At 42.3% G+C, this 13,654-nt stretch overlaps 1 protein-coding gene across 3 annotated transcripts in view; it reads left to right on the forward strand.

Annotated features, from left to right (window-relative positions):
* The window catches only part of BMPER (BMP binding endothelial regulator), a 262,157-nt gene that overhangs the window by 154,105 nt on the left and 94,398 nt on the right, over positions 1 to 13,654 (forward strand). For all 3 annotated transcript variants that reach the window (XM_067746696.1, XM_067746693.1, XM_067746695.1), the window contains exons 9-11: positions 847 to 987; positions 3,096 to 3,200; positions 7,104 to 7,149. In XM_067746696.1, coding sequence (XP_067602797.1) covers positions 847 to 987; positions 3,096 to 3,200; positions 7,104 to 7,149 — 292 coding nt within the window. The remainder of the gene's footprint in view (positions 1 to 846; positions 988 to 3,095; positions 3,201 to 7,103; positions 7,150 to 13,654) is intronic.

Genomic DNA, 13,654 nt, shown 5'->3' on the forward strand with positions numbered 1-13,654 from the left:
TGATAAGTTACATAAATGTTTTGCTCTTACAGTCATTCCACCTGACAGTCTACTCCAGAAATTGCAGCTTGTTGGCTGGGGAACTGGAGAAATCTACTTTTTTCAGTTGCTCTGAACGTTTCTTCCATGCTTCGTTGAGTGAATAAGCAGGCACAATTTACTTGGCTATTTTGTTCATAGAATGCTGCTCCTTTAGAAATCAAGCCATGCCCCTTTACTTTACAGATATAAACTTTGTCACCCTCAGAGTTTAAGTGGCCTCATTTAAGGTCACACAGTTTATGGAAGAGCCCTAGAACCCAGGCCCAGCTTTAGAACTGCTTATTTGGTTCCTTTGTGAACGTAGAACACAGTAAGGAATTTCATCTTGACATGGAACATGAGCTCTAAATTTTTACTCTTTGATCAAAGGTACGCTAAACCTTTACACTAAACTTCTAGAAGGTGTCATAAAGCCATGGAGGAAAACAGAAGGAGCACAGTTAATGAAGGCTGCAAAAGAGGAAAAGGGTAGGAAGAAAAAAGGAAGCTTGTTGGCCCACAGTGACCCAGGGCTTCTTGCCACACATTGGCTCTAGCAGAATCATCAGTCTCTTGAGCATTAAATGATAAACCCTTGGAAGGTGGGGAGCACATGTCACATAGCTTCTTCTTCTTCTGGTCCAGATACTAAGTCAGCAAATAACATTTTGAAGTGAATGAAAGATTTATGGCAACAAATTAACATATGGTATCTTCAAGGTACGTTTTAAAGCAGTTAGTTGTGGGTTGTTAAAGGAAGGCGAGGTAGGATGTTTGGTAGAGGTGGAAATCGTTTTTAATGTCCAGTTTGCCTTTCGGCCCCAGGACTCTACTGTAGTGTGTAAGAAGAAGTGCTCCCACCCTGGTGGATGCAGCAAAGGCGAGGAGGCCTGTTGTGAGGAGTGCCTTCTACGAGTGCCCCTGGAAGACATCAAAGTGTGCAAGTTTGGAAACAAGATTTTCCGGGTATGTCACGAGCCAAGCTCATGGGAACTGTTGTACGATACTGAGTGGTAAAAAGCTCCTGACAAAATGCAGATTGCAGTATTCCATCTTTTGTATATATACATGTGTGTATGTGTATAAATGTACTTATTTATATTGCAATATTATATATACATATGTATTTAGAATCAAGGACACACAGGGACAGAGAAGCAACTGTTTGAAAATGTGTTTTTCTTTGGCTTTACTTTTGCTTTATAAAATACTTTAAACCTGTAAAACATTATTCCCCTTTCCAAATGTGGTGGCCAGTGGCTGGGGCTGAGCTGAGGATGTCCCTGGATGGTACAGCTGCGGGTACCCAAATGCCCAGGGGCATCTCCGGCAGTTGGAGATGCTCAGTGCTCCTTGCCAAGACCCTGATTCTTTTAGAACTTTTCCACTTAAATTAGTTTTTCGAAGAGAGATTTTCTCATTTGGAAGATGTTTGGGTGAGGATGTTCACAGGGTATGTGGCCAGCAGAGCAGGTGAGTAAAGGTGAGAGCTCTGCCCCAGCCGAGCTAGAAGGGCTGTCTGCTTCCCATCTCAGGTATGTTTTACGTCGTTTTCTAACAGCCCGGGTGGGAAGTTGTGCAGCCACCGTTTAAACGTCTGGATGAAGATTGTTGGCTTTGTCCAAAGTGCTCCCCATCTAGTCTGTTTTCCCCAGGGGTGGAGGGAGTCTCTCTGTATCTGAAGGCATCATCTCAGGATACCATGAGAATCGAGACCCTCAGAATCAAGTCAGAGACAGAGGCACCTCAGGCCTGCTGCACCTAGCTAGACTTCCTATTACAGAGGTGGAGGGAGAGTCTTGATCCTTACGGCATCTGTAAGAAGCCCTGATGTGTCATGCCTAAGGGAAGGCCGTCGTGTGTGTGTGTTGTGGTTACACCAGGCTTCCAGAGCCACTCACGTGTCCACTTTACACAAAGCCTTCCTCTGTCTCCAGAGCCTCCAGATGCAGTAGGCTCACTCTGATGACAGTTTTGTGTGGAAAGTGCTTTCCAGGCTCCTCGCAGAAAGGTCCTTTCATATAAGTAGACAAGGCCTGAAGTAATTTACAGAGTCCTAGAAATGTGCACTCAGAGAATTTGCAGTAGTCAGATGCTCTTGGAGACAGACTCAGTCAGAGAAATAAAAGGCACTGGAGAGTAGGTAGTCCTTAAAATACCTTCAAAAAACGAGAAGGAAGAGAAAGGGAAATAGTCAACATCAAAGATCTGGGCTAGTTTTTCTGTTTTTACTCAAATTTGCCGCTTAGATCCATAAGCCCAGAAAGGAATCCTTGCTTTGCCTGTAATCTCCTTTCTCACAAACAAGGATGCATATTCCTGCATGTTCTCCAGAGGTGCAGGGTTTTTGTGACTGGGCATTCGGCAATTGCCAATTATAAATCCAGTGAGTCAAAGAAATTCCTCAAACAGCCCTTTCTGGACTAGAAAATGTGTCCCAAAGTGCTACCCAGCTTTTTGGGAGGAGAGTATCAGACAGGCAGGGACATGGGACAAATGGCTCTTGGAATTTTCTGTCTGGGCTCCACATTTTCAGACGGCTTACGGGTCAGGTGTCCTCCTGGCAATGGGAGTCATATGAATTAGCCTCTGTTCTTCGCATGTTCGTGCCCTGTGTGGGCCAGAACCATGTCACATCTGGGAATAAACTAACCACCTGCGGACATCTCAATTAACTGCTGGCATCTGGGACAGCTTAAACATTTCAGTCCTATGAGATGGAAAAATTAGACCCTTGTGGTTGCATCATGTATGAAAACTCTTGTTTGTCTCCCAGGGTGAAGCTAAGTAAACAATGTAGGAGGTGCAAGATGCAAATATGACTTGGTTAGATGTACGAGAATTCTTTTTATATCCTGGAGGGGAAATGCACACATACACACACACACCCCCTCCAATCTAATCTTTCTATCAAATCAGTTAGATGTAGATGAACACCTCAGAGTAATTTAGTCTAATGATGGCATCCATCACTCAGGGTAAGAAATGCTTTCCTTGACAGACAAATCCCAGCCTGCTGGATTAGCTCCCATCAGCCTCCAGCTGATAGCAGAATCCTGTGCTCTCTCCTGTAGGATGGAGAGATGTGGTCCTCTGTCAACTGCACCATCTGTGCTTGTGTGAAAGGCAAGACAGAGTGTCGCAAGAAGCAGTGCGTTCCCATCAGCAGTTGCCCTCAGGTATGTGTGCAGGTTGACTTTCTCTCTACCTGAGCATCTTGAGAACCATCCTGTGTGTGGCATGGTCACCTACCACCTTCTGAACACAACATCCAGATCCTCCAAAATTGCCAAGTTCGCAAACAGCCACATGTCCCTTGCAAAGCTTGCTCCTCTGCTTTTATGGTTCCCACTCAGATTGTAGCCTAGCGGGACAATAGCTCTTACCTTGCTCCATTTCTTACGGACCTCTCCCAGTACTTTGTTTCAATGTCTCCAACTCCTGTTTGATCTGCTCCCTTGTTTCTTCTGCTGGGTTTTCTGTTGAACATCATAACCGTCCTTTGCATTTTCCTCCTTTCTCTCTCTCTTCTCAAATCAGAATTTTCTTCCCATTAACCATTCAAAGGAATATGTGGTTGTTTATTAGTAAATTTCCCAAGGGGTTTCACCTACCCAGCAGCACCCTCCAGCCCCTTTACTGAAGTTTTCCCTCTCTAACCCTGGCCTCTGTTGTAGCCCCAAATGGAAATAGCGTCCTTATGGAAATATCTCTTTTCAGAGACCCACAGTTCCAGCACACTGAATAAAGCAACCATTATCTTCCAAAGCATGAGCTTCATTGAATTCACCTCAGCAACTTGAAACCTTTCAAGGTTTTATGCATTTTGGGAAAATGTCAAGCCTATTCAATACCGTCCAGTGAATGAAAAAATACATCCATATATTCAGGACATGTCTTCCCTTCTCTGTTAGAGACAGCTTTTAATTTTATTCACATCTGTTATTATTATAAACAAAAAGTTGCTGTTTTTACTTGAGGGCCAAATGAGGCACAAAAAAACAACAGCTGTTGCTGTTGCACAACTGAATAAAAGGGGCAGAAAAAAAAGAAAAAAAAAACCCTAATTAGTCTTGCTTTAAAAAGCCTCAGACATAAAACTGAAAACCTCCTATAAAAGAAAAAAAAAAAAAAAAACCAGGAGATACAATAAGGAGACTTGAGCATGGTCTGCTTATAAATATTCATTGGGAAAAATGGGATCACATCATCTCTGCCCGTCCTCGGGGAACCCTTGCTGCTAATGAACTCTGGCAGCACATGTTAGTAATAATGGGCTTCCTTATTCTACAAGACAAAAACAGAGGGCTGTGCTGCAGGCGTGATGGTTTTCATTGTCCTCTTGCCATGGGGAGGTCAACGCTCTTTCAGTCACCAGCATCTCATTAGTGTCTCTTCTTTGTGGACCGTATTTGGGCCAGGAGCATCCGTCCCTCCAGGCGGGCCTGTTCCCGCCTCACCCCTCCTCGGCTTGTCAGAGCCCATCAGGCAGTGCCCGGCTCCTGCCCCAGGGCTTACCTTTCTGTTTCTAGGCATTTTTCCAACCATTCCTCTGGTTCATACTTTCCCTCCTCAGGGGCCAGCACAAGCACTTTGGAAGATAACTTAGTTCTACCATGGAAATCCTGTTAAACACTTACTTCCCCTCCCCTGCATTGCCTGGGGAAATTAAAAAAAAATTTTCTGGAGAAGCAGACTGTATTCCTGCTCTGTCCTTCCTGGCTACTACACATCTCTTTTTCCAGAAGTATGCGTGCCTTGTTGAAAAAGAATTTTGTGGTTGGATTCCCTCCCTGACAGTCCCCCAGGGGCAAAGGAGTGCCTTTTTTGAGAAGGACTGAGGGTTCCACTGGGGACAAGGTCGTTATGACACTGTCATCTCATCAGTGTTAATATGTACTGAAACTTTCTCTGTAGTCACAGGACCAATCTTGTTTATTGCTGAGACCACCCCTCTGAGGTGGGTGTTGTTACTAGACCCTTCTTACTGATGAGGTCACAGCGGGTCCAGAGTTCCACAGCGAGTTACATGTAACTCAGGAGCGCAGACTTCATAGCTTGCACTTGATTTATTCCCTGCCTAATTTAGTGATCTGACCAGCCCCATTCTCACTTCCTGAAGAAGGGAGCTGGCTGTTTCTGTCGAGGTGCAGATGTAGGGAATCATAGTCACCCTTTGTTGAGGACTTGGTTTATATAGCTCTGCTCCGTTCTGTTAGCGTACCTGATGCCACCCTCTGGTACTATCATTCCATCAGCCTGAGCCAACCTCCTCTGGCTTTGTCCTCAACTGTTTTCAGTCACGAGAAGCCGAAGGAGACCTCTGTGCCAAATAGAAACAGATAAGAGAGCTCTTGGCCATAAAATTGTCATGGTGCCCCAGCCATGGGAGGGCTGCCAGTTTTAAGTCTCATTCAAGCTTGTCATAGCCTTTAATGTACCTTTTAAGGCTTAGCTGATGCAAAAATGAATCAGACATGGTTCTGATTCTTCAATAATCAACTAGTGTCTTGGTTTATTTTTGGTTACTATGATTTTTTTTAAGTACCTAAATCTATTCCTGATGCAATTGACAGTGTGTGGCCTTGACAGAAGTCTTGGGCCACCTCTCTGTGGTCTGTTTCCTTAGTTTCCTATAAAGATGGGAAAGGGGCATCTATATTTAGAGGGTTGTTGTGAAGCATACATGAGATAAAGTAAGAAGAACGTATAACATTCTTTCTACTGTATAGCAGATACCAAATAAATGTTAAGTTCTCTTAAAGATTAAGATGAGACCTCTCTCATCTTAAAAATCTGGAGTGGAAAGGGCTTCCCTGGTGGCGCAGTGGTTGAGAGTCCGCCTGCCGATGCAGGGGACACGGGTTTGTGCCCCGGTCCGGGAAGATCGCACATGCTGTGGAGCAGCTGGGCCCGTGAGCCATGGCCGCTGAGCCTGCGCGTCCGGAGCCTGTGCTCCGCAACGGGAGAGGCCACAACAGTGAGAGGCCCGCGTACCGCAAAAAAAAAAAAAAAAAAAATCTGGAGTGGAAAGAACGTGGCCTATAAAGTCACACAAAATCAGGGTTGATTTTGGGTCCTACGACCCTTGTATTGCGTGACATCAATTTCTTCATCTATAAGAAGGAAAATGCTCAGCTCATAAAATTCTTGTGCATCTTAATAACACAGATTATAATAACATAATATTAATTAAACCCTAATATGTCCTTAATATTAACTTATAAAATCCTACAATTAACCTGATGTTAGATAACCTCGGGGAAATATCTAGTAGGATGTTTGTTCCATAGCATGTGCTTCCTAAATGTTAATCTTCTTCCACATTTCTTTTTCCCTGTGATTCCACTGAGTCAGAGATAAGAAAGATCCATTGTCTGATAAGGGTCCTGAGAATATGCTTCTTCCTTTAAATGTCAAGTATCAACAAAAAATTGAAAGAAATGCAGTAGAGGCGATTACACTGTATTTCCAGAAAGGTAATGGAAAATTACTCAGGATTTCAAAACCCTCAGCCTCATTGGCTTTGACTACATAATAGTGACTTAACAGGGATAGCATACTGCTTTCTGAAAGAAGAAATCAGACTGAATTTGATCCATAGCACAGATATTGTTCATATGCATAGGCCCAAGCTTGGGTTACTGTTTATTTTTGGGCCCTTCCAATAAGCAAAGACAGAATGAAGGCCTTGCATGGATTGATAGCTTGACAGCCAATTCCCATTTCTATGTGTGTGTACTTGGTCTCTAGAGGGCTAGATTTGGGTATCAGTGAAAAGGTGGAATCCAGACTGTCTCCATCTTCGCTCCATGTGAGAAAAATCACACCAATGAGGCCTTTAGATATTGTATTTCTCAGAGGATAAAAACAGGAAAGCTTTCTGAATGACTCTGCCTGGACATAGAACCTGATACTTGAAACTTCATTTTTACCACCATCATCACCATCTGGGCATTGAGTTCAAATACAGCTGGGACTGATTTCATTGGTTTGTCTGGTATTAGATTTAAAAAAGAGTTTTGTCCTCAGCAGACCCTGTTTCTTAACACTGAAATCTTATTTGTTTTTCTCTTGATTAGGGTAAAATTCTCAACAGGAAAGGATGCTGTCCTATTTGCACTGAAAGTAAGTTTGTTAAAAATATGCTATTAATATTTATTTTGCATTTTATAGTGCAACAAGGAAAACGGTGGTGTAAGTTTTCAGCCTATTTTAGTTCTGTAGGTCTAGGTTGGGATCATCTCACCTTTCTACAGACAATTTAAGTCAATGGTAATCCTCGAACAGAAGCACAACTGAGACAAATGTAGATGTTTCTGCTGGAATTTGTTGCTCTGAGAAATTTAGAAGACAAACGGTCTGATGAGGTTTTAGGAAGGACCAGATAACTTCATGTGCCTTTTAACTGCTAATAGCATTTGCAGTCATAGCGGCTAAGATAATGATATCCAGTAAAACCAAACATTATATTTAATCTAGGAGAGATTTTCCTTCTATCATTATGAAGCCAAACAGCTGCCCTTCTTCCTCCCTCACCCCCACCGTTTTGCCCTTTCTCTTGGGCACATCCCCTGTTGCTGTTGGTAGAGAGAAAACAAGAGTTCATTAGGTTGGCAGTGGTTTGGCCATCCTGTTATTTTTTACTGAGCTGTTGAAGGTTCTCTCTAACATGGCTTATTCTGAAAGCCATCTGGGACTGTACAGAGAGCATAGCAACAGATTTAATGTCATCCCCACATGTAGGCATGCCCACATCTATTAGCAAACCACTGTGTTAGTCCCCTCACATTCATATGCTTTCAAGATAGCTTTCTGAAGTGTTTCGTTAAAGGAGGAGTATTCATAATGTCACTGTCAAATTAGTATGATAAGCAGGATTAACCAAGCCATGGAGTCTATTAGAAGGTATTTTTGAGCCATTTAGGCTTAGAGAAGTGGGCTTTGATGACAGTTGAAAAGCAGCTTTCACATGAGAACAAGCGTTCCCATTTAGACAATGGATGCATAGGTTCGTTGTATATATTACCATATATACATATATTACTATATATATACACATACATATCTATATCTCACTATTTTTTGAGACTGAGAGATATTAGACAATTATACACTATACACTGGATGAAAGTGCTGGCTGAATTAATGAAAATTAAATTATAGATTTAATAAAAGAATTTTTCTTTAAAGGTAAGGAAGTACATAAAATAACTCTAAGGAGGCCAACCAAGTATGACTTAGTAGAGCCTCGGAATTATGCAGAAAGAAGAATTAGCTATGATTAACACACCAGTTGATCTTAAAACATGTGTATAAACTATTACATTTAATCATCTTCCCAGAGACTCTCTGAGGAAATTTTGTTTAGGGATGGTTTGGAGGCCGCTTCCAGCTTCATTCCTTTTTGGATGAGCAGAGTCGAGTCTAAATTGATGAAGTTTTCCTCTGTATCCATGTCGATGAAGATGTTTGCATTTCCCTAGAAAGTACCTCCTAGTTGAAGCAGAGGCAGACTTTAATGAACTCCTCAGATCTTCTAGCTGACCCTTTCGATTTGCATGAACACAGATAGGTTACATCTGCCCATCTCACTGCTGTCAGGCAGGAACACTGCTTATCAGCGTAATAAAAACATATGGCCAGTCTTGTACAGAAACAGCCTAAATCTTGAATTACCTGACTTTATGTTGCAAGAATCAGGAAGGATGATTATTGAGATCGTTAAGAGGCAAGCTACATTTCATTATTAGTTTATCCACTATGGGCTAGACTTTCCAAATGTAGAATACTGGTGGCTTATTAGAAAACAAAAAGGAAAGAAAAGAAGAATAGAAGGATGGGCGTGACGAAACTAAACCAAGTTTGTAACTGGTCATATTAAATATTTATTGTACATGTGTTGTACATTGTATTGTAAATATAAATGTTGTACATGTGAATGAGTCTGTGACTTCTGTCACTGAGAGAGGCAAGTTGGCAAGGGAGAAGCCACCCAGCTGGAGGGGCACCAGGGAGATCACTGACTCTGTGCACCTGCGTCCAGCAGGTCAGTGTGGGAAGAGCCCAGGCGTGTGGTTCTTGGTCCAGATCGAGATGATATCATCAGATGGTGATGTCTCAGTTTCCTTTGGTGTTCTTTCCATCTGTTTACTCTCTCTTGCTCTCCAGCAGTTCTTCCATCAATGCTGTAAAACACATTCTATTTGTAGAGGTTTATTTATTCAGATCGAGTTATGAGATGGGATGACTTCCAGTTTTTTTAAGCAATGCCCAGATTTTCATAGCACATTCAGGTAGACTTATTCCAATGTCCTTTAGCTGCGGCCAAAAGACCTCCTATTTTGAAATTCCTTTGTCATTATACCCAGGATCCAGAACAAACCTTAGAGCTCGTTTTTTCCTCCTACGTCAATTATGACAGTTCTTCTGGTATATGGGTTCCTAGAGCAGACAAACGAAGGTTGAAGTCCAAACTAAGGCTAGTGTGTTCTAAAACCAGAAAAATGACCAATTTCTGTCTCATTCAAACAAGATCACACGTGCACATATATACCCCATTAGTTACTGCAGAGTTTTCAACCTCAGGATTGCTGATAGTTTGGCCAGATAACTCTTTGTGGTGGAGGCTGTCCTGTGCATTGTGTGATGTTTAGCAGCATCTCTGGCCTCTACCCACTAGATGCCAGTAGCATCCCAGCAATATCTCCCGACATTTCCAAAAGTCCCCTGGGGAGCAACATCACCCTTGGTAGAGAAGCATTGGTACTGCAAACAGGGGTAACAGTGTAGGTGAATCCAGAAATAAACACCTGTGGTACTACTAACAGTAACTTGACTCTTAAGACAGTGATTAGATGAAGCAGGAGGGTAAAGTGAGGCTGACCTTTGCTGATGTAAAAAGTGACAGGGTGGGGGAACTTCCCTGGTGGTCCAGTGGTTAAAACTCCTTGCTTTCACTGCAGGGGTCACGTGTTCGATCCCTGGTTGGGGAACTAAGATCCCACATGCTGCACGGTGTGGGAAAAAAAAAAAAAAAAGACAGAGCAGAAGCCTCTGGATTTAATTGAATGTATTTCTATATTTTCATTGCCTAGCCCTAGAAAAAAATTGTAAAGGCATATTATATCTCGATCGATTCACGTCAACTAAACCATCTTTGCTTTAGTTGCTAGGAAGCTAGAAATAAATTTGTGCCCCATATCTAACAGCATGTGGTTCTTGAGTAATAAACTTTATCCTGACTTTGTCTTATATGTCTACTACCTTTATGTGTTTTGGATTATTTAGCATGTATGTGTGTAAACTACTTCCAATCTGCTTTTGGAAGGAGACAGGAATAAATACTTAGATAGATATATATACGTACATACACAGATAAAATGGACTGATTACATAGCTTCAGATCTAAAACTTACTTTGGTTATCTGCAGTGAGATGAGTGTTGCATTGTTTCCAACAGTGACATTGCCTTGTCTGTTTCTAAAATCCCACAGAATTCCTGCTTTATTGACTGGCTTAATCTGTCTTGGTAGTGTTTCGGGCTCTCTCAGACCTCTGAAAGGAATAGTGAAGAGAAAACTCGAAGTAAACGTGTAGAACATTTTTAGTCTTCTCCTTGCAAGTCAGTGATAACAGTAATTTATAATTTTGTAGGTAATAAGCAGTAATTGAGGCACAACATTGTTATATTCCTTATAGTACAGTAGTCTTTGGGTTGGTCTGAAAGGCCAGTGATGATTCTATCAAAAAAAAAAGTCCTTTTAAAATCAGACCTGAAGGAAGTATGAAAAGGACTACTGTCTTTTAATAACATGGGACATTCTCTCTTTCCAACTGAAAAGAATTAAATTTTGTTTAGATGATTTATTTAAAGTAAAATATTTGAAGTGACCTAAACAAACTTTATAAAGCTTTGGTGCAAATGCTGTTTCCTGCCAAAGTATGAGCTATAGCCTAAAGCGAGTCCTGCTTTCCCTGAGCTGAGTGTGATGGGATCATGAGTTGGGGGCCAAGAAGGCCACTGTCTGTTGTATGTATAGCACTTGGTTTGTGTGAAATGTTATCTTACTGTGTGTTGGCAAACAGTAGGTGGAATCTTGACCTAGCCACCCAACAGAGACCTGAATCAGATAAATTCTTTGCTGGCCGAATGTCTGTTTTCAGACATGGAAATGGTACTTAGTGGCAAAGTTTTCCCTGAGAAAAGAGGGAGGTATGTGTGTGTGTTGGTGTGTGTGTGTGTGTGTGTGTGTGTGTGTGTGTGTGTGTGTAGAGAGAGAGAGAGGGAGGGAAAGAGAGACTGACTTTGAGAAAGAATTTAGTCTCTTAGCTATCTACAAGACCAGAGGCAACCAAAGGCAGTCCAGACATTGATGCCCCATCTCCGGTCTTACAGATTCATTAAGCTGTGCCTGTAGCTACATCAATCCTCAGCATCAGAATCCCAACCCCAAAACCAAGTTCACGATTACATAACACAGAGGAGGGTAGGGTATTCTGAGCACAGATGTGCATTTAATTGAAATAACCTCAACTACATGTCCCACAAGTAACAGGAAATATCAGATTTCAGCAACTCAGGGTACAAGGAGGCTCACAGTTGCCAGGTGACTTTTTAAAACTCCCAAGGGTTAGATTTCCAGCTGTGCCCAGCACTGGGGTGCCTGCTGTCCGAAAGGGGCCCTGCCTGCTGCGTGCACCCACCACGGGCACGGTGGAATTGCCCTGCCTGGTCTTAGCTCACCTTTTTTAAGTCCCTGAGCATCCCTACAGCGATCTCCAATTAAAGAGTGGTTGTAAGAAGGGGAATGCAACAAGTTAATGAAACAGTGACCTTAGGGCCCATTTTATGAGAAATCTCCACTGACAGAGGTTCCGCAAATTAGTAATTCTGTGTTTGAGCCTCCAAGACTGTAAGCAACTCCAGGTCCCTTAACGCCAAGAGTCTGTCTTTAACTCAGGAAAGCAAGGAAATTTGAAACCGGAGCTCAAGATGCTTGTAGAATAAGAATTTGTGGTGTTGACTTTAGCCCTGCAGAGGAGGAGGAGGAGGAGGAGGAGGAGGAGGAGGAGGTGGTGTTAAGCTAAGTGGCCACTGAAGTTAGCCTCCAGCATCTGGAGGTGGGTTTGTCACAGCTCCCAAGGCCCAACCAGCAGAGAGGGTGGCAAATAAAACCCAACTGTACCGCACGTGGCGGCTGGGAAACCCCACGCAGGCAGAAGCGGCATTGGAAGGGTGTGAGGAAATCGGTTTGTTTTCCATTTTATTTGCAGTTCTGTTCTACGGGATACTGTTACCTTCAATGTTCTGGCTGTAAATTGATGCAAAGTTGGAGGAGCCTGAGGTTATTAGGGGTTATTATCCACCACGTATTGTCAGTTTCTACAGGGTGTTAGTAACTTCGTCAGTTCTGACTGTTTAGTTAACAATCATCATCATGGAACAATAATGGCAGTCATTGTAATAGCAGCAGCAGCTAATATTTATTTATATTAATTAACAGCCCGAACACTGTCCTGGGCTATCTTTGATCTTTTTTGATCCTCACATCAATTTCATTGTCAAGAAATGTTATTAGCTCCATTTTACAGCTGAGGGAACTGAGGCTCAGAGGTTAAGAACGATGCCCAAGGTAGGTAGTGGAGCCCAAATTCCTCCAATGAAGTCTGGCCCCAGGGCCTGGGCTGGAGTTTCTACCATTGACTTCTTAGTCATTTTGTTCAGTTTGACAACCAGGTGCAGTTAGGAAGGGAAGAGAAGGTCCAAAAGGCTTTACAACTGGTGGGGATTAGAGATTGGAGAAGGATTTTAGGAAGAGTTTCCAATTTGATAGTGTTTCCCTCCACGCCACCCAGGGAGAAAGGTAGACTCAAGTGCCCACGTTTTCATCTACCTGGCGACACCTCCACCTTTCTGCTCAGGTCCAGAACAGTTGGTGACTCAAACTGGCGTGGTTTTTCCATGGCCGCTCATTTTTCCAGGTATTTTTTTCCTTCTGGCAACTCAAGGTGGAGGTATTTCCAGCAGTAAGTGAAGATCTCCCCAAAATTTCTTACTTACAGTGATAAAATACATATAGTTTTAAGTTTGAAATCACTGTGTATAAAGTCCATTGGGAGTAAGAAAGAGCAGAATTGCTCTGCCAGTCAAGCTCATCATCATTTTAGCATCGTGGAATTGTATAAATGAATGGACCTTAACTGTGAGGTCAGCTCATCATCATTTTAGCATCATGGAATTGTATAAATGAATGGACCTTAACTGTGAGGTCAGCCTTTCTACTTCTTAGGTGAGGAAACTGAGGCTCACAGTAGTATTAACTTGAAGAGCTACGATGAAAACCTGCATTTGTTTACCTCCTTCTCCAGTATTCGTTCTGTAACATCATATGGCCTCCCTGGATTTTTGCTTGGGAAAGTATTCTTAATACAGATACACCATAATTAAATCATTCAGTTAAAAGTTACTCTCTTGCCTAATTTTGAAAGAATATATCTTTATACATAAAGATATGTATAAATTCATTATTAGACATCTGGCACATTTGGCCAAGGCTGCCATCTTGAATCTCAAGGAAGATGCAAATACCCAGTTTTTAAAGAAACTTGTGACCAAAACCTCTTAAAAGCG

Source organism: Pseudorca crassidens, chromosome 8, assembly GCF_039906515.1.
Source record: "Pseudorca crassidens isolate mPseCra1 chromosome 8, mPseCra1.hap1, whole genome shotgun sequence".
Taxonomy (NCBI): Eukaryota; Metazoa; Chordata; class Mammalia; order Artiodactyla; family Delphinidae; genus Pseudorca; species Pseudorca crassidens.